The 21,408-nt window shown below is 36.4% G+C and overlaps 1 protein-coding gene across 1 annotated transcript; it reads left to right on the top strand.

Annotated features, from left to right (window-relative positions):
- Positions 1 to 869: 869 nt before the first annotated feature.
- LOC106055260 (beta-1,4-galactosyltransferase 4-like) lies at positions 870 to 21,226 on the top strand. Its single transcript, XM_056011308.1, has 10 exons — positions 870 to 1,200; positions 2,084 to 2,224; positions 3,413 to 3,709; positions 6,109 to 6,244; positions 6,345 to 6,438; positions 7,015 to 7,211; positions 10,711 to 10,833; positions 11,217 to 11,321; positions 18,682 to 18,820; positions 19,406 to 21,226. The coding sequence occupies exons 2-10, from the start codon at positions 2,086 to 2,088 to the stop codon at positions 19,466 to 19,468; spliced, it is 1,293 nt and encodes a 430-aa protein (XP_055867283.1). The 5' UTR covers positions 870 to 1,200; positions 2,084 to 2,085; the 3' UTR covers positions 19,469 to 21,226.
- Positions 21,227 to 21,408: the final 182 nt, after the last annotated feature.

Genomic DNA, 21,408 nt, shown 5'->3' on the forward strand with positions numbered 1-21,408 from the left:
TCTGCACAGACAGTGGCGTAGCATCCATGGCGCAAAGGGGTTCAAAGAACCCGGGCCCACGACCATTAGGGGCCCACAGTCTGTGACGTAACAACCAAGGCGCGAAGGGGTTCATTGCGTTTGAACTCATGACCAGTTGGGGCCCACATTTGCACTTGGGATGACACTAAAGTGAAAATAAAGTTGTACTTTTGTGAAAACCGAAGTAAAAAAAAAAGGTCGTTTGATTCTGTTTAGCAGTTGTACAAACATTGACTCTTAAAGACTTGTAGAGAGTTATAATTGAATCAAACCTAATGACATTACTACTTACAAAAAAAAAAGGTACGATGCTTGAACTGGCATTGGAATGTCTTTTGATCGATGTACCACTACATTCAGATTACTGTTGTTGTTTTTTTGTCACACACTCAGTTTGTCGTATTGTGGGAAGGGAGAGCCCCAAGATATTCTTGAACCCGGGACCATGGGTGCCTTGCTACGCCACTGTGCACACAATATTATGTAAAAAAAAAAAACTTGACGAGCTGAAGAGTGATTTAAAAAATATACTTCAAAGCATTTTGATTAAGATTATATGGGGGAAAGGGGTATGGGGGGGGGGGTGAAGCTGTGCCACTGCGCGACACACTTAAAGCAACAATAGTAAAATCGGGGAATAGTGCGTCTTGTCTGGTAGATCTAAATTTCAGTGCACTATAGTCTTGTAGATATAGGTCTGTGTCTTGACAAAAGAAAAGGGTTTGGCGTAAAAGCCTGTTCCACTTTAATCTTTTCGAGACTTCGGCGTGGAGAGGCCAGCGAGTTGTAATCGTTGGATTGTGCAGACGTATCGTGAGTCTGTGTGTTTTTGTGTGTGTGCGTGTGTGTGTGTGTGTGTGTAAGGGGCGGGGACTGTTTACACATTTCATAAATGCCATTTATAAGGAACCAAACGTTTGGTGTGTGCAGATAGGTTTAGCAGACCTTTCATTCATAACAAATCAACCGAACTAACCTGGGCCTATGTGGGTTTGTCTTATTTTGATGGTAGATTTAGGCTTTATTTTTTTTAAATGAAATGTTATCGATAATTTATATTGCGTGAACTTAGATCTTGAAGTCGATATGATCTATGGAGCTATAGGACATTGAAGAAAAGACTTAGGTTTAGTTTTTTGCTATGAAACAGTTTCACCCTAATGATGGTTTAATTCAATGGTAAGAAATTAATATGTACATATTTTTTTAACCTTTATTGATATGAGATGTATAACTTAAGCTACTCTATAGATAAATGTGTTTTACTTCTAAATAAATGTGAATGGAGGCTGTGTTCGAAACCCTGTGAAGATTGTGTTTTTGAATTTCGCATTTTTAGGACGCCCCTGAGACCTGGTTCCACTCTACTCTAATAAGTACCTCACTTTCGTTGAAAAAGAAAAAATACGCATTAAACCTGCCAGGTAGACGAAACACGAATCAAAAGATTTGCTAGTAAAATGTTTTCTATGCGTCGTCTGTTCCTTCCTATTAGAATATAGCCTAATTATATCCTAACTCAAACCTTTCTCTAGACGACGGGGCCATCGAGACCACCAAATTACAGCTCAGAGTGCTCACCACAAAATCAGGCAGCAAAATTAACGTGATGTAATATATTTAATATTGATCTGTAGAGTTTGTGTTGATCGGAAGACTGCTTCCGTGTTTCTGTGCGCGTAGTATTACTTAGCTGATAGACGTATAGACGTACAGATAACGACATATACAATATTGAACTAGCACTCTCAATAGGATAAGTCAACAGGCGTATATCAATATAAATGTCTAGTTCAGAACGGGAAAGGTCTAGTCTAAGATACTATGATGTTGAAGATCTTAGTCCTATAAAAGCCTAGCCTCAACTGTCTATTTATGATGTTTATCTATATATAAGCTAGTCTCGCTTTGAATTGATGTCGTTATAATTGCGCGTTCACTAGCAGTCACATTAAGTTCGTCTAAACAGTTTTTGTCAAAAATATTTAAGTTAATTTGAGTCTTACACAAACACACTTGTAAAGATGTGTTTAAAAGAAACAAATGTTCATTCATTGACCAGAAATGTCACGTGACCGACGAATGCCAGAACGAGGCCTGTGGAGGCTGGACAAGCTCTTTGTTTCTGTGGTACTGGTGAACATACTTCTACTCTCTTGTTACCACATCTGGCTAAGAACCTCCTCAACCGTCATTAGTTCAGGTAAAAATAATGTTGTTGTTTTTTTACATGTTTCTAGAGTTTCTTCAGAACTGCATTATATTATCTTATCTTATATCATACAGACGTTACTGTAAAAGAAGATGATTACGTCCTACACAACCTGTCACAACCTGTGGGCATTGCAGACATATAGCTCGTTTCAACGTTACAGGTTTTGGAATTTTGGGATTTTCAGGGCGTAACTGAGTCTAATGGGAATCAGACTTTAGTTGGATAAAGTAAAGGCGGTTCGTTCTTATGCTGGCCACATGACACCCTGCTCGTTGACCGTTGGCCAAAGAAACAGATGACCTTAACATAATCTGCCCTATAGATCGCAAGGTCTGAAAAGGGCGACTTAATCTTCTTTACGTCACAGATCTGTACGACGTACAACGAGCTATTGGTCTACGCTACCTCTAGGTTGCGACGCTGCAGGTCAGTTTGAAAGCCTACTATAACGATGTCTCGGTTGAGTCCGGGACCATCGAGACGAGACATTCCTATCTATGGATGATAACTAAAATAAAAGCTATCTGTACTCGGTGTACAGAGTATGGAATATTTTGATAATTTATCTTTAAAAATCGAACTACAATAAATAAAGAGATTTTCGTGTTTAACTTTGTTGTGAAAGTCCACAAAATCAAAGAACAGTTTTATCATCGTCAATGTTGGCAAGCATGTGTTCAACACACGTTAAGTTATCCAGCTCTAATAGTGATATATTTCTTCGTTATTATAATTTCAAACCTAGTTCCATTAATTATTTTGGAGATTTTCAAGAGGAACTTAACCATAGACTTGTTTATAGGCCTACTACTAGACTGGAAACCGGAAATAAATTCTTATCCGCGACTGATCGATCGTGAACATTGTGTAGAAAGTTGGATCAAGGCGTTGTTTTGTCAAGTAGTTCAAAGAAGTCAAATTGTTGTTGTTTTCAACCCTAACCTATGTAACATATAATTTTATTTTTTTAGATCTAGATTGCACAAAAATACTGATATAACGTGAAAAAAAATGTCAACACTTCCTGTATTCTGCACGCCGGATACATCAAAAAGATTGCTATTTATAGTTTTTCCGCCATTATGAAAATCCCCCTTTGTGATGTACATACAATTTATTTTTAAATAGCATATTCCAAAGAAAAAAAAACACACGCTCTATCCTCTTTTCACACAGACCAAATCGACTGTCCTTCCCTTCGGTTCAGCTACTCCAAAGTTGACGGGCAGACGTCACTGGATGACCTTGACGACATCCAGCAGCTCATACGTAACTGGGACGAGATGAAAGTTAAACTTCTGCAGAAAGAGAGTGCGGTCGGCAACTTTGACTTCAACGATGACGCCGAGCCGAAAAATGACGTCAGGAACAGAGAAGACGAGTCGTACGACGATAAAGAAAATGTAATCCTACAGAAAGCTCATAAAGTTGACGACCAGCTCAAAGTCTGTCCAGAGAAGCCCGATGGATTAGGTAATGTATAGGATAGTAAGATAAATATATATATTTCAATCCCATATCCACATTCAAATAGAGTCATTCACACTGAAATCATACTTAAATACTGTCGAACAAAGAGTCACACCGCTTTTTAGTACACATCTTATCTTATATATTACAGACGTCACTGCAGAAAAAAGAGAAGTGCCAATCCCTTCATGCATGTTAATCAAAGACTTAAACTCTGCAAAGGCGTTGGTTTTTCCTGGCTGATTCAGGCAACCAATTCCATTCTCTAATGACACTAGGGAAGAAGGAACACTTTTACGAATTGGTTCTAGTGTATGGAAAAAGAAATGTACCTCTTTGTGTCTTTCTGAGTATTTCATTAGGTTTTGTTTTTCTGTTTGTAAGTTCTGGTGTAATGTTTTATGTATTATAGCTACTTTTCTTTTTAGTCTTCTGCCCTGAAGTGTCTCTAAGTTTAGTTATTTTTCTAATGGTGTCACTACAATCAAATTGGAATATTCGTTTGTTATAAATCTCACTGGTCTATTTGTATTTGTTCTAGGTTCTTTATGTTTTCTTGAGTTGAGGGATCCCAAACAGAGGATGCATGTTCTAATATTGGCCTAACTAAAGTTAAATAGCATTTTAGTTTTATGTTTAATTGGATTATTTTGACTTGTAAAAGTTTCTTTTAATAAACCCTTAATGTTCTGCTTGATTTGTAAAATAATTTCATCAATACTGGGATTCCATGATAACTTTTCATTTATTTTTACACCTAGATTTTTAAAGTGTTTAGTCTGTGTCACTGGCTTACCATGAAGAAAATAAGTAGTTTTTGGTTTAGTTTTTTGTTAATATTAAAAACTCACATTTTTCTTGATGGAATGGCATGCTCCAATTTGATTCCCATTTTTGCAATTCTTCTAATTCTTGATTTTTTTTTTTTATTTCAGTATTTTGTGTTGTTTTTAGTGTTCTATATATTTTGCAATCGTCTGCAAATAATCATAATTTTGTTCCAATCTTATAATACAGGGACGAATCGAAATGCTCCACGATTTTATCGAATAAAACGTAAATATCGCTTTATTCCTACTCCGTTATTGAAGACAGGCACAGAAGTCGGATAAAACACTGAAATAGACCGCCAGTGGACAACGGCTTTGTCTGCATGAGATGCAGGAAAATATTCTAGGTCCCAACTGGTTTTGCATAGTCACTGAATCACTGCATGCATCCTTAATCTTTGAAATCGATGACATTGCATTTAAATACTTTTCTGCCTATTAATATTTGAATGCTAATAATTTGAATGGAAGGGGTACTAAATGTACCTGAATATAAGGATTAAAAAAAAAGTAAGTTCACCTTTCAGACCTTGCGATCTATGGGGCAGATGATGTTAAGGTCATCTGTCTTTTTGGAACATGGTGTCATGTGGCCAGCACAACGACCAACCACTAAAGTCAGGTACCCATTAGAACTGGGTGAACGCAGGGGCACCCTAAAAATTCCGAAATAAAAAAATCTAGTCTTCACCAAGATTCGAACCCAGGACCCCAGGTTTGGAAGCCAAGCTCTTAACCACTCAGCCTACGTGCCCCTAACAAATTGAATTATGTATATAAAAAAAGTTTATCTAATTATTGATTTATTAATATTAATTAAATAATTCGATTTTGTTTCAAACTTATGTAACAACAACAATAACAAATTCTCTTTTTCGCGATTTGGCTGTTCATTAATGTTTTGACTGTTTTGTGTTAATGTGTTTTTATGTTAAAGTCTGTTCCTATGTTTTGAGTCTGTTACTATGTTTTGAGTCTGTTACTATGTTTTGAGTCTGTTACTATGTTAAAGTCTGTTCTTATGTTCCAGCTGTTCCTATGTTTTGAGTCTATTCCTATGTTAAAGTCTGTTCCTATGTTTTGAGTCTGTTACTATGTTAAAGTCTGTTCTTATGTTTCAGCTGTCCCTATGTTTTGAGTCTGTTCCTATGTTTCAGTCTGTTCCTATGTTTGAGTCTGTTCATATGTTTGAGTATGTTCCTATGTTTGAGTCTGTTCCTATGTTTCAGTCTGTTCCTATGTTTGAGTCTGTTCCTATTTTTCAGTCTGTTACTATGTTAAAGTCTGTTACTATGTTTCAGTCTGTTCCTATGTTTGAGTCTATTCCTATGTTTCAGCTGTTCCTATGTTTTAGTCTGTTCCTATGTTTCAGTCTGTTCCTATGTTAAATTCTGTTCCTATGTTTCAGCTGTCCCTATTTTTCAGTCTGTTACTATGTTAAAGTCTGTTTCTATGTTTCAGTCTGTTACTATGTTAAAGTCTGTTCCTATGTTTAAGCTGTTCCAATGATTGAGTCTGTTCCTATGTTTGAGTCTGTTCCTGTTTCACTCTGTTCCTATAATGATTTCGCAGAAGGCAACAGAACGTGTGACTGTGAGGATGTGTCCAAAGAAACTCTTCAAAACATGTACCCGGAACTCAAAGATGGGCGACTTCAACCAGCTGACTGTAAATCAAGAGAACGATTGGCCATCGTAATACCGTTCAGGTAGACCCAGTAGTCAGACGCACCAGCCAACATAGTTTTTTCTTTATATTCATTCATATCTTTTAGTCTCACGTCTGCATGTTTAATGTCCTCAATTCAGAGATCGATACCATCACCTGCATGTACTCATCAATATGCTCATTCCTTTACTGAAGAAACAAAAAGCCGATGTAACTTTCTTTGTCATTGAACAGGTATCGTACTTGATTATTTACTTTATATGTATCGTAGTAATAAATTTACTTTATAGGTATCGTACATTATTATTTACACTAAGTTACTGCTGAATGGTGAAGCACTTAGCATCCGAAGCGAGAGATCTCGGGTTCCAATCCTGGTGAAGACAGTGATTTTTACATCCTGGATGTTTAGGTTGTCTCTGGGTCCACACGGCTCTAATGGGTACCTGACATTAGTTGGGGAAAAGTAAAGATGATTGCTCGTTGTGCTGGCCACAAGACACCCTCATTTTACATGGGCTATTGAAACAGACGAGTTTTACATCACCTACTCTATGGATCGCACATTTTAACCATGGGCATTTAAACAGACGAGTTTTACATCACCTGCCCTATAGATCGCAAATTTTGAAAACGATATTTTAATGTCTATTTCTAAAGCCAGAATGGGAGATGCAACAGCGAACTTGTAAATAGGTCATGCCTTAATGTCATAGGCAATTTAGTTTTTGCTTGATTTGTTGTCTACTTTCTGGAAACATGTTTGACAAGAACGCCTAGCTTAGCAATTTTGTTTTTATTTGTTTCCAGGATGATGATGTTCCATTTAACAGAGCACTTTTACAAAATGTTGGATTCTTAGAATCTCAGAAAGTTGGTGCCTTTAATTGCTACATCTTCCACGATACGGATCTGGTCCCTATGAATTATCGGATCATGTATCGCTGTGCTGACAACCCGCGACACTTTCCTGTGGCCTTAAAGAAATATGGAAGACGGACGCCTAAGTGAGATTTTGTTTGTGTAATAAATAACAATTAGGAATAATCATTCAGTCTGATCCGAGATCGGGAATAGGGAGAAAAAGTGTGTACAAAATGTAATAAGGGGAATAACAGCAGCATCTCCCAACAAGTAGCTTTTATTTCCCTTTTTCGATGACAAAGAAAATAATTAACTACAAGAACTTAATTGACTTTTTTTGTGTAATATTGATTCTTTTATTGTTTCAACTTGATCTGATAATGAGTGTGGGAGAAATTACGTGTAAAAACAAATTGTACTAGAGAGAAAGAATTGATATAAGCTTTTAAAAATAAATTCTTACTACTTTGCAGTCAACGTTTGAAGACCTTACCATTGTAATAAATCACGTTCTCTTAACTCTTTAACTCCGTAATTATGTTATATGAATAGTATTATTCGTTTTGCTCATTTGTATTTCACTATCCCGTTATGATTAAACTTGAATAGCTTTTTTGTTTGTCATCACAAAATGTTATATTTGAAAATAAATTGCATACTCTTTTTACACAACACATATCAAAGTTTATAAATTCAAAATTCAATTTAGTTTAAAGGGGGTCAAATTAACGTTGGCATCGTCAATTAGGAGAGAAAGAGTTAACGGACTTCACTTGAAAATATCTTATGTGACGATAAATGCAGTAATAGCAGTGTCGTAATTTTTCTGTTTCATGAAATAGCGATGTTATGTATCACTAGGGCTATTATTATTGTAAATATGGCCGCCGGAAGCTACGGCGTTTTCTTGTTCTCTGATGATGGTGAATGTGTAAACAACGTAGACTGTATCTAGATCTGGAGACTGTAATATCTGCTGCCGAGGACAAACGCAGATGGCGAAAAGAAAATCTAAATCGACCACCTGCGGACAATGGTTATGCTTGCCTTGGGTGTGGCAAAATATGTAGGTCACAGCTGGGACTGCGCAGCCACGGGAAATACTGCGTTCCTCACCTATCTTCGGACTAGCCATATATATATATATATATATTATCACATCCCTGGTCCTCCGATGCTGTCACAAGTTTCTTTTCTAACGCAATAATTGCAACGTTAGAATCTTCATTTTTATACTAGTATTAAAACTGGTTGTCGATAGTTTCAAATTCTTTGCATTTTTTCGACTTCTTGAAGTTCACATTTCCGTCGTCATTTTTATCTTTAAACAGCATGTCAACACCTCGAAAGAGCCCCAGGACCCATATCTCACTGACCTTATTTGCATCCGCGCTAGTGGCAACGTGTTGCTTTTTTTTTTTTTTTTTTTTTCGTATTCGCTGTAGCATTCTTTTGTCCGATTATACAGGATTTTGGCCCGAATAAGTAAATAAAATTAAAAGTATTTAATAGAATTTGTTTCGGTACTTGTAGGATTCAGTCCGAATAAGCGGCTGGTTCTAATAAACCAGTTGTTGAATTAACCGGATTCGAATGTATTATTAATCTGACCAATTACTATCCAATCCATTCTTATTTTTTTTTCCAACGATAGGCTTATAATAACAATAACGGCTAGACATGATCTGATCTGAAACGAAATGCTGATGAATACAAAACTCATAGACATTATCTTGGACTGTACTATACACAAGTCATGTTGACTCTTATAGGTCTGATACATCATAAGATAAGTCACTAGTTGACATTGCGCATAGAGACTTTAATGAATATTGTTCCCCTTTAAAAACCCCAGAAAACTTTTTACTTTAAATCTAAGCAGTACTTAATGTAGGCTAATACTAATACTTATAATAGTATGATACTAATGATTCAAATTCTATATATATTCTATTCCCATGATCCTTTAAACTGCACATCTGATTGTGATATTGGTTTAGATTTTAGATGGATTGAGCCTGAGATTTCCTCATCAATTAGTGCCGTACGGTTCTGTTGCTGATGACATGCTAAGATGTCTTCTGTACACAATTGTTTTTCTTCTGATGTTTACTAAACCATATTTGTATTACAACTAAAAGTTGATTTGCTGATTGATTTGCTCAACTCGGTTTCTTACTTTTGACCCTATAACAAAATCTGAACATAATTGATTAAATATGAACATTTTAAGAAATTAACTAACGCAACATTAACTAGACTATGATATCTATTACGACGGGCTTAAAACATCTACACCTGTGCTCTCTTGCGTATACTTGAAACAGTATTGGCCTACTTTTCCTCTTTAAAAACATAATAAACATTACCCAACAAAGTGCTTATCAAGAGTATTGATTTTGCTCTGTCACTTTTCTTTGAAAGGTGCCTTGGACAGTAAATACTGACATATATAACAGGCAATCACTGCGTGTTGAATAGCTGTTGTCGAACGTTTAGAAATCCATATCAGATCCAGCTTAGTGGCAAAAAACAAAACGTAACATTGATCTACGTCACGGGAGAAAGCTCGTGAAAGTTTTCATAAACAAATCCTGTAAAATGGAAACATTTTACAATATTACAGTATTTCTAAAGTTGTTTCTTTATCAATGTTCCGTTCTTTTGTTGCAGTCGAATCAGAGCATTTTTATAAGGGAATAGCATTACATGAAAGGTGACCCTTGTTTTTAAAGCGTATATCAACTCACAGTCTGTCTGTCTGTCTGGTACAATTTTTGAACATGTTATTTCTCTCGGATAAAGTTGAAACTTTACACAATAATTTTTTGCCCCGGGAAGCCGACAAAACATTAATTAATCAAAAATTAACCAATTAGCTATTTACGCCTAATTATTAGAAATTATTTTATTTTGTTTAGTATCCATAAAGGAAAAATAAATGCTACTTACTGAGAGATGTGGCTGTATATGTGGAGGTATTCTCCTTTTTTTACGTTTTGTTCACATTTTTCTCCCATTTTCCATTGTCGGATCAAGTTGAAGTCTTGCATAATTTTTTTTTATAGTTGATGACATTATATAAATCAATACAAAGTTAATCAATAAGTTAATCAGTTAATGGTAATGATTTTTTCTAATATAGAAAAAGGAGCTTATTCTTACAGTACTGAGCTATGTGGCAATGATTTAGATAAGCTTTGTTAAAAAAATGTTTTTAATACTATTTTGCTTGTTCTTATCATATATGACCAATATGTAGATGAACATTTCTTTCTGGCTCAGTCTAAGGACTTGACGATATTTGCTTCATTTTTATCAGTGCATTAAATAACATCAAATAGCGTCACATCGAAACTCGGTAAAAATCTGACCGTTTTGGATGCGCAGAAAAAAATACGGTAGAAAAAGACATCAATTACTAACTTATTATTGAAAATAAGAAACAAAGAGTAAAATATTAATTTTGCGTAAATCAAAACACATATCGAAAATTGTCAAAACCATCGGAGTTTCCCTTGAACTGGCTGGAAGCAGCATATAATGTTCTAGCTCATTAATTAACAATTATCACTTATGTTGTAATATAGTTTTACAACTTTCATTATTAGTTCTAATTGCCAATTTTTTTTTCTTTTTCAGGGTCATGTATAAAAACTCATTCGGGGGGATCGTAGCTCTGACTAAAGCACAGTTCCTGGACGTCAACGGGAACTCCAACCTCTACTTTGGCTGGGGTGGGGAGGATGATGATCTACTCATAAGGTGAGTTATGAAAAAAACTTTGAGAGCTGACAAAATTGTCTACATTAATGAGCACCTGATAGCCTATATGGTGGGAAAGTAATTGTGGTTGTTTGTTGTACTTGTCATGTGACATCTCGTTAAAACAGATGAGCTTTACATCATATATCCCGGTAGATCTCTAAGTATGTAAGTAGTAGACAGATGGAATATATTAAATCCATTCAAATCTATAAACATTTAGTATAGTTATGGCAGCCCCAAATAAATAAAGACAAAGACACTACCAATAATGTTCAATACTAAATTGGATTTAAATAAAACCTCAATAAGCCAATCGTTAGTTTTCATTTTATATAAGTAACCGTTCATTCACCATTAGATATATGACTCTATCAACCCAGGGTTGAGACCAAAGCTTACAAAGTAAAAAGAGAGAACTCCAGTGTCTATCATTACCAAATGTTGAAACATGACAGGAACGACAAGAAGCAAGGAAATGTAGACAGGTAGATGAATATATAGTTCACCTTTAGTCATTTAAGTATCCACGTAGACTTATAGTCAGATTGCAGTAACATAACATTAAAAAAAAATAGGAAACTGATACACATATCTATCAAGCAGTTGTGAGAAATACGTTAGAATATTAACAAACATTATATAAAATTACACAAAACACAACATAATAAGATTAAGATGTACGCAATTAATCGTCATATCATTATCTGGATGGCTGCCTGGTCGTGCGGTTTGCGCGCTAGACTGTCGTTCGGATTTATCGATGATCCCGGGTTCAAACCCTGCCCGATCAAATCCCCCTTCGTCCTGCGGTAGGTTTGGACTAGGAAGTAAATTATCTTCAACTCTGAAGGAACATCCGAAACATGTAAAACAAACAAACACACATTTTGTTCTGGACTTTCGTCTTATGGGTGCTGTGACAGTTTGCGTACCAAATCCCTCCCCTTTCCCAGTCAGCATATGTAAGACATTTTACGTTGTCCATTCAGCATTTCTTTGGACGACCTTTCTTCGTGCTCCCACTGTACCTTAAAGGATGCCTTTTCAAAGTGAGTCATGTCTTACAATATGACCAAACCAGCTCAGCTTTCGTCTCTACACAGTGCATTGACAAGAAATAAAAATCATCACTTTAGCCGTATTCCAAATAGCTGTGACAAATTCAAAACAAACAAGGTTACAAAAGACAGTTTGTGTGGAAACACAAACTCAAAATCGGCCCCCAAAGAGGTCCACCCAGGCAGACTTCAATATTTTCAGAAAGAACATCCAAATAAAATTATATCAAAGACAAATGAGAGATAAGAATGGAGAAAGAAGGTTAACAGATCTTGTGTAGTGCCCCAACGGTCCCGCAGATCTAAGCATAGGTGTAAGTGAATGTAAAGTTAGATGTGAACCTGGCCTAACTAGTTCCCCTTTTAGACCTTGTGGTCTATAGGGCAGATGATGTAAAGTTCATCTGTTTTTGTGGTTAGCGAGGGTGTCATGTAGCCAGCACAAAGACCAACCGCCCATACTTTTCCCCAACTATTGTCAGGTACCCATTAGAGCTGAGTGGACTCAGAGGTGCCCAAAGATTCCAAAGTTGAAAATCCCAGTCTTCACCAGGATTCGAACCCGGGACACCCGGTTCGGAAGCCAAGCGCTTTACCGCTCAGCCACCGCGCCTCCCCTGGCCTAACTGATGTCTTATAATTAATCTAATTGTTTTGAAAAGGCTCAATCTCTTTTTTTTTTTTTTTTTTTTTTTTTTTTTTTTTAAAGGAAACCTCAGAATTTGCGCTATTCAGTTTTAGCTTTATCATCATAGGAATCCTTGGGCTTTATGCCTCTTTTCTTTGCCTCTTTTTTGGGCTTTATATGCCTCTTTTATGGGCCATCTTGCCTCTTTTGTGGGCTTTTTTTTTTTTTTTTTTTTTTTTTTTTTTTTTTTTAATATGTTTTTATTTGTAAGTTATCATAATTCACAAGTATTAAATCATAAACAATTGAAAAGTGATTAACCTAAAAATATAATAACAGTAATAGAAATATTATTTAATATCAAAGACATACTACCTAACCAATGAACCCCCTAAAGACAGAAAAATGATACAAGTATACTCTACTCCAGAACAATCAACACAATATCAGATATCCCTGACCCCCAACACCCTATTTCTGAAAAACTACATGAGCATTATACAGGTATATGAAAATCAAACTAGATAATTCTCTACCCTAAAGTCCATTATTTTTCTAAACGTTAATTCCAAGTGATTAGGATCAAACACCTTATTAGTATGTAGACATTTGAGCCAGGTAGCCCAAACAAGATTCCTGTATTCGGAAACAATAATCAAGTTAAAGTTATGTATCATTTTATTTTTTAGTTTTGGCAGCTTGTTTAAAATAATAGACAAGTTAACATTTACATGATTGCCACAGTTTGCTTCCAATAGGTCCATTACAGTACTTCTAACTTGAAGGAATAATGGACATTCCAAATACATGTGTTTTTCGTTATCAGCATTTTCAAGGTGGCATAATATACATTCACGGTCATTTGCCCGTCTTCTAACCATAGGGGTCATCCCAAAGATAAGTCTATAGCTAATCTCTCTAGCTTTTGGTGGGATATGTTTACTGTGTAGGTTTATGAATGTGTCCTTGAATTCTGTCACCCCAAGAACTCTCCCCCACTTAATCCTATTCACTAGGCTTTCCTGTAACAGCTTTTTAAGTGTTATGTATGATTCTTTGGTTTTGTTGTGTATTAAATGTTCATTACCAGGTAAAACTCTTGAAATAGATCTGTAAAATGGATGAGTGACTGTACCAAAATAGTGAGGAGTATCATTGTGTATTGGAAGAAGACTACTTAATCTTAAACCATAATAGTAAATTGTCAAGGGAAAGTTTGTTGGGTTTCTAACTACTTGACCTACAAATTTTAGCCTTAGTGACTGTATTTTTGTTTTAACATCTTGCAAGTTTATCCCCCCATCCTCTTTGTTTTGAATGAGTGTAGTGTGCTTAATGCTCCTAATAGTGTTTTTAAATATAAAGCTTCTAATTAACTTGTTCAGCTTGTTTATGAATTTAGGAGGTGGCTCTGTAATGTTAGCTAAATAGACAATCTTTGGAATGACCAAACTATTTATCAATACAGCTCTACCAAATATTGTAGAACCTGTGTGCTGATAACGTTTAATTAAGTTTGAGGCTTTGACAAAAATATTCTCCCACTGGTCTTTACAATAGAACAAAGGATTACTGGTAAAGACAATACCACAAATCTTGATTTTATCAACAATTCTGAAAGCGCAATTCTCTTTGAATTTCCATTTCCCTAGTCCCATTACAGAGGATTTATTTATATTTATTTTTGAACCACTAGCTTCTCCGAAAAGTGTAAACTTCTTTAGTATATTCTCAATATCTTGCTCTGAAGATGGAAAAAAGGTTGTATCATCCGCATAGGCTTTGACTTTGATGGTTGAGAAGGAACGACCCGGTATATTTATCCCAATAATGGATGGGTCAGATCTTACAGATTCCAAGAAGGGTTCCAAGCAAAGGATATACAAGAAGGGGGATAAGGGACAGCCCTGTCTGACAGACCTTTGTATGAGGATACTCCTACTGAGAGAATGATTAATTATCAATCTACTTGTTGCATTGGTATAGACAAGCTTTATATATCTGATTAACAGGGAACTTATTTTACATTTCTCAAGCACCTTGAACAGGAAGCTATGGCTTACTCGGTCAAAGGCTTTTTCTTGATCTACAGATAAAAGAGACACATTGAGGTTTTTATCCTTACTGTACATGATAAAATCCCGTAAAAAATGCGTCATGCCGTCAATGTTTCTGTCCGGGATACAACAGTACTGGTCATGTCCGATAAGTTGGTTTATGAGTGGTTTCATTCTTAGGAAAATCATTTTTGTGAGAAGTTTATAGTCCGTGTTGAGAAGTGAAATGGGCCTATAGTCGCTAGGTGAAGTGTTATTTTCAGATTTCTTATGTAAAAGTGTGATGTATGCTTCGTTAAAATTTGGAGGAAAATGTCCCAGTTTAATGGCGTCGCTATATAGTCGCAGTAAGAGAGGACCAAGCAGGGGGAAGAAGGTTTTATAGAGCTCAAATGTTAAGCCATCTGGACCGGGTGATTTATTGTTCTTAGTCGAGTCCAGGGCAGTCCTGAGTTCGTCTAGCGTAAATGCACTCCCTAAAAGATCTTCATCTGTCTTGTCCAGCTGGTTGCAAAATTTTAGAAAATTATCTTGAGCATCAGTATATACTGGCTCTTCACTGTATATAGTAGTGAAGTGTTTTGTAAAAATATTCTTAATATCTTCATAATCATCTACTTTATTCCCCTCACTATCTATGATGTTGCTTATTATTTTACTTGATTGTACATTCTGTTCAAACGATAGGAATAGTTTACTAGGACCTTCATTACTTAAGTAATTTTTACACCTAATCTCAGCGCCCCTATAAGTATACTTGTTTAATTCCTCTAGTTTTAAAAGAGTTTCTGTTTTAACGATTTCATCATCCGTGTGTAATAATGTGTATTTGAGTTGTTCATATTCTTGCCTCCTACGTCCCTGAGCTAATGTAGATATTAACTGGCTTTGCTGCTTGATAGAACTTTTTAGGAGAGGCCATGTCTGTGTTAAATCGAAATGTGGATCTTGTATATCTTGTAAGTAAGAATTTAGATTAGTAGAAACTAACTCCACGAAAAGGGGAATTTCCAACAGAGAATTGTTAAATTTCCAGTGGGATGACTTTCTTTTAATTTCTTTGTTTTTTATGTCCAAAGTAACTAACACCGCTTTGTGGTCTGTGTATTCTAGTGTTTCTCCCAGATGTGACACCCGACTTATATAGAAATGATTAGGAGCATACACTCTATCTAAGCGCGTCGAGACGGGGTATGACCTATGCACCATGGTGGTGTCACGACCCATAGGTTCTAGTGTCCTGTAAGCATCAACTAAATTAAAATTCCTCTCTATCTCCTCTAAGAAATTAAGATTCGGAAAGGTTTTACGAGAGGAAGGACCCACCGCCAAAGTAGTCTGTTTATCTAATGCAGAAGTTATGTAATTGAAATCCCCCCCTATGATAAGCGTATCCTCTCTATAATTATTGTTTAGTATATCGATTAAATTTTCATAAAAATCCTGTTTTTCCGCGCTCTTTGCTGGTGCGTAGATGTTTGCAAGTGTAAATGTTTGATTTCCTGATTCTACTCTAATGATTACTATTCTTCCCCTGGTGTCATTAAATGCATGCACTACTTTAAACCTATCTGAGACTAGAAAAATAGCTACCCCTCTACACTCGTTACCTAGGCTAAACCAGCCCTCTTTCAGCCCTATGTCGGATGTGTATTTGCGTGATTTATAATGTGTGTCTATATTTGTTTCTTGAATGAAAATGAAGTCTGGCCTGTATTTTCTGGATAGGTGTACAATGTATTTTTGCTTGTTTCTAAGACTACGTATATTTAATGATAAGATTGTAATGTCTGTCATGACTGGGTGTAAAAGTAAATTTAACCAGTTCTAGTGGTTAATTATGGGTGTTCCCCCCTCATCTATAACCAATGTGGGTGGAGTCTCAGGAATGTCCAATGCACTAACATCAAGACTCGTGTTAGGAGGGCTTACAACTTCTCTTATAATACGCGGGCTCGCGAAAAGATCCTCACACGAGGAGACAGATAAGCATCTCTTCCTTTTCAATTTTGTAGGAGACCCAGGAGCGGACCTAACATGCTCTTTAGAGCGGAACCGCTTTTTTAGTTTGAAGTCTTCGACACTCTGGGGAGTTTCAACCTCCGCATCAACAGCTATCTCTGGTGTACTGGCAACAACCGAAGTAGCTGCATCCGCCATCATAGATGAAGCCGCGACATCCGACACTTTAGATATCTTCTTTGGCGACACTTTGAAGACTCCTTTTTTTCCCTTCTCTACTATCGTGAAGCCATCCTTCTGCAACCATTTTTCGATTTCCTTCTCCTTGGGATTACCTTCTTTGACCGCCTGTGCATAGCTCAGAGGGCCTGGTTTCTCCTTGGGAGGCACAGTTCGAGCCGGGCCGGCCTTTCGGGTGGGGCACTGATTTGACCAATGCTGGTCCAGTCCACAATGTAAGCATTGTTGCCTACGACCTGGTATGGTGACTAGAACTTTATAAATTTTTGGGTCCCCTTCATACCGTAGCTGGATGTAGTGTGGGATGGGTGCATCTTTTTTGCTTTGATGAAGGAAACCCACTTGTCCGAAGCACCTATTTTCGTCACCTCCACCTTGGATCCTTGCTCTGCAAATGTTTCTATGATTTCAACGATCTTGGTTTTCGCAATTGAAGGCGATACCCAATGTAGTGTAATTTTCAGCCTTTCTTCCTCTATTGGGAAGATCTCAACCTTGAAGGAAGTCTCACTACCGAAAGACTTACCAACAAGTCTGTCTCTTACTTTCGCAGTTGTTGGTACCAAAAACCATGTATAAGGGTTTTCGAACCTATATAATGCTGTTACTTCAGCAGCTGACAACTTGAGAGCCTCTAAAAGGCTCCCAATAGAAGATTTCATGGCGTTATTGCCAGATAGTTTCAACAGGAGAGTACCCTTCGGGTGGACAAGACCACCCTCTAAGTCCTTTTTTTCAATCAAAAACGTCGGATAAGACATTCTTTGAATGAATGCACAACAATAACAAAAGGAACAGGAAATAAACAATAAAGGAAGTATGACGCGATTGGAACGCGACCGACTCCAAGAAAATAACAAATATGAAAGAGAACGCAAAATTAACACTGCAATTAGAAAATTCAACTATATCGATATACTCCCCTGACAAATAAACACAGGAGCAATCGAAACTCCTAAGCCAGAAACAAAGAGCGTCCAAAATCCTGCAAACAATGCATTCGAATCCTCAAAAACAAATATTAAAATAACAAATTTCCGCAATAAAAAAATGTTCAGAAAAATGGAGTTTATTAGATTATTATTCAATTGAAATTAGGTCTAACTTATAATGCATACTAATTAGCTTTTTCTCTTTAAAAAACTGCTTGCATAACTGATTTTAAAAATTAGATTTTTCGCTTTAAGAAAAAAAAAGTAGCCGTTGCATCAGAACTTTGAATAGTCTAAAATATTGTGATGTCGGATTTTCAATACCTTTTCTAGTTTACGAGATCTAAACGGGACGGACGGACAGACGGTCAGACGGACAGACATTTCGCACAAAACAAATAGCGTCTTTTCCCCTTTCGGGAGCCGCTAAAAATGTACTCGTAAGTGCCACTAAGTGTGTTGCCCAAACTATTATGTAAAACCAATTACTTCAACTAACATGTACGACCAATCTAGATAATGATGATACTCGTTGAAAGTAAACAATCCTTTTTCAAGGAACAATTCGCATAAATTAGTGTGGCTGGTTAACTAAGTTGTTAGCATGGACACATTTAGACTTGATATGACTCTCTAAGCTATTAGATATATATGGTTCTTTGTAAAGCAATTTTTTCCTTTGCTATTTCTTCAACATGATTGAAAATATCCCTTTTGGGGTCCCCAAGCAAGCAGAGGCCCTAAGGTATAGCATACGTGTCTTTTGGGTAAATCCAGCACTGGCGGTTAACGTGAATGGTCTGGGCTCAATCCCCGAAACTATCACATTTTTTCCTTTATTTAACAAATAAAAAATCGCTCTTTAGTTTACTATATTGTCTGAAGAAGTAGAAATCGATTTTTTTATATTTTGTACATTACTTATTTGTTTACTAAACGATAATGTTAATTGTTCTTCTTCCGGCCAGAAAGCTTTTACTGGTGACTGCCGAGGATAGGATGGACATGGAAGGGTTGAGTACAACTAAATACAAAGTGAAACAAATACTTCACCAGCCTCTGTACATCTGGATTAGTGTGGAAGTGAACGTGACAGAAGTGATGCGGGTGAGTTGAGATCTCTTTAGAACGGAAGGGGATTGGGGGGGGGGGGCGGGAAACTTGGTTGACTTGATGAGGGCGCTGGATGTAAAAGCTTGTTAACATTAAGTATCCCTTTCAAACTTTGCGATTTATAGGGCCATTTTAGATTTTTTTTTTAGTATTGTTATTACTTTTATGTACAAGTAGGCCAAAATTAAAGTTCCCCTTTCAGACCTTGCGATTTATCATGCAAAGGTCAACTGTTCCTGTGACCCATGGATAAAGAGGGTGTCATGTGGCAAGCACAACGACCCATTAAACCTGACTGGACTCAAAGGGGCACTAAGAAGATCCCGAAATAAAAAAATCTCAGTCTTTGAACCCGAGAACCTTCGCTTCGGAAGCAAAGCGCTTTACCACTCAGCCACCGAACCTCCATTCGTTTTAAAAAATAGTCTCATATTCAAAAAAGTTGGAAGCATTTTGGGCTTCTGAAGCCCCCTCAGCCAACCTTGTATTTGGCAGTAAATTGAAACACCTATTTGTGCTTTTTCATTATCTAGGCCAGTTGTGATTATTCTAAATTATTTACTATATTGTCATCCACAGACAGCCCCAGACTTCACATTGGCCGTACTACAACCCAGATCTATAAATAGAACAGCAGTGTGAGAAAGGCATACAGAATACTTTAGTTCTTAAACCACAGAAATATTCTCGTAAACTTTCTTTGGTCAACAAAAAAAAAAAAAAGAAAGTTTAGTAAAAAGCATTCACGTCGTGAAGTTTGGTTTGGAAAAAAACAACAACAAATGAATGAAAGTTTAGTACAAACATTCACGTTGGGAAGTTTCCTTGTAAACAAAGAAAGGAAAATTTAGTACTAGCCTTCATGTCGTAAAGTTTGCAATGAAAAGGAGAACCAAGTCTTTAGTCTTTGCAGATTCACCTTAACGATTCTTTAAGACAGGACGAAACGGTGTTTGATCTCAAGCATTACTTCCGGTAAAGTTTCCTTTGGGAAAAAGCAACAAAAAGAAAGTATTTAGTTGAGTGGACATTTAACCAAACAACACCATAGAGTTATGTAGTCTACCTCATGTTTTGATCCTTTTACAATGCATGATAACAATTAAGGAAAGATATGTCAGCCTCCCTTTTTTTTTATCACGAAACTTTCACAAGACTTATCTAATAGTGTCCAAACATTTCTGTCTGGTACTATACAAGCAAAAAGATATTAAAGGAAAGATATTGAAATGATCACAAATTGTTATGGAATGGATGGACTTCATATTGATAAAGTCCTTCTTCTCTAGTGCTATTAGAGCATGGAATGTATAGCCTGGGCCAGCCCTGAAAACCAATGACTTGGCAGAATTTAAGTCATTGGTCAACATGCATGACTAGATGCATGAAGCGTAGGACATAATCATCTTCTTTTTGAACTAACGTCTTTACTATATAAGATAAGATACAATGGGCGTAGCTAGGAATTTTCCATCATTTCATCCTGCATTTTGCTTAATTTTAAATTTTTAATGTAAAAAACACGCATTTGGCTGACTGCAACTGACTAGCAAAAGTCCAACAACTTTCCTTTTAATCTCGTTCCCAAAACTCTAAAACCTTTCTCCCACGTTCTCTCTATCTTCAGCCTTCACCTTTCGTTTTCCCGCCTTTTTGTCACCTAAAACTAACTCATGCATATAGATCTGCACTCATGGTCTGATCGGCGCCTTCGACATAGAGGTCACGGTCTGATCATGTGACGTCCAATTCGTGTGGCTAGTTTTGCCCTACAAGCTTAACAATAAAAATATGTAAACTAATTTACATTATGGACAATGTCACGCTGTTGTGTTAATCAACTAGGGAGCACGTTTTATCCAATTTTAAGGATTATACTCTCGTTGTTTTGCTTCACATAATTCGATTGTTCCTTCGGAACAAACCTAGCACAAAGCTCTCGCACGACGGTTCGAACCAGAGACTCATCGGGACTACAGTCCAGGGCCATTGCATCTGGTTCAATAAAAAGTGACTATTTCTATTTACTTAATAATTAGAAGAGAATTAGAAGAATTACAGTAAGACGTTAATAAAATTGAAACCGAATTAAGCAACAAGTCTTTCAAAACTGTTTTTCAAATGTATTGATTAATGTGTTTTGTTTTATTCTCGCATTTGTTTTTGTGACTGTATATATCTAACAGAAATAAATGCATTTTTGTAAATAAATATTGTTGCATTGATATGTTACTTACGAGCTTTCAATGAGAAGCATTGATTAGATAGATACACACTGACAATATAGAATAGGCTTTTACTATTATAATTTAATCATGAAATATGTGATCAACGTGTAAGATACGTAGAATCTACATTGAAAGTTTGTTGATTTTTAATTTTTTTTTTAAATACTACTCTGTGCCATAAAGTGCACGGTGGTCTATTTGTGACATAGTGTATACCAGTGGTTCCCAAACTTTTTTGTCTCGTAGACCCCTTGCCATGTTTTCTGGTTTTCGGTAGACCCCCTGCTTAACTTGCAAATTTTTGCTAATTCATACATTAAAAAAAAAACAACAGATTTCTAAATGTAGTGAGTT

Source organism: Biomphalaria glabrata, chromosome 14 (genome assembly GCF_947242115.1).
Source record: "Biomphalaria glabrata chromosome 14, xgBioGlab47.1, whole genome shotgun sequence".
In the NCBI taxonomy this organism is placed as follows: domain Eukaryota; kingdom Metazoa; phylum Mollusca; class Gastropoda; family Planorbidae; genus Biomphalaria; species Biomphalaria glabrata.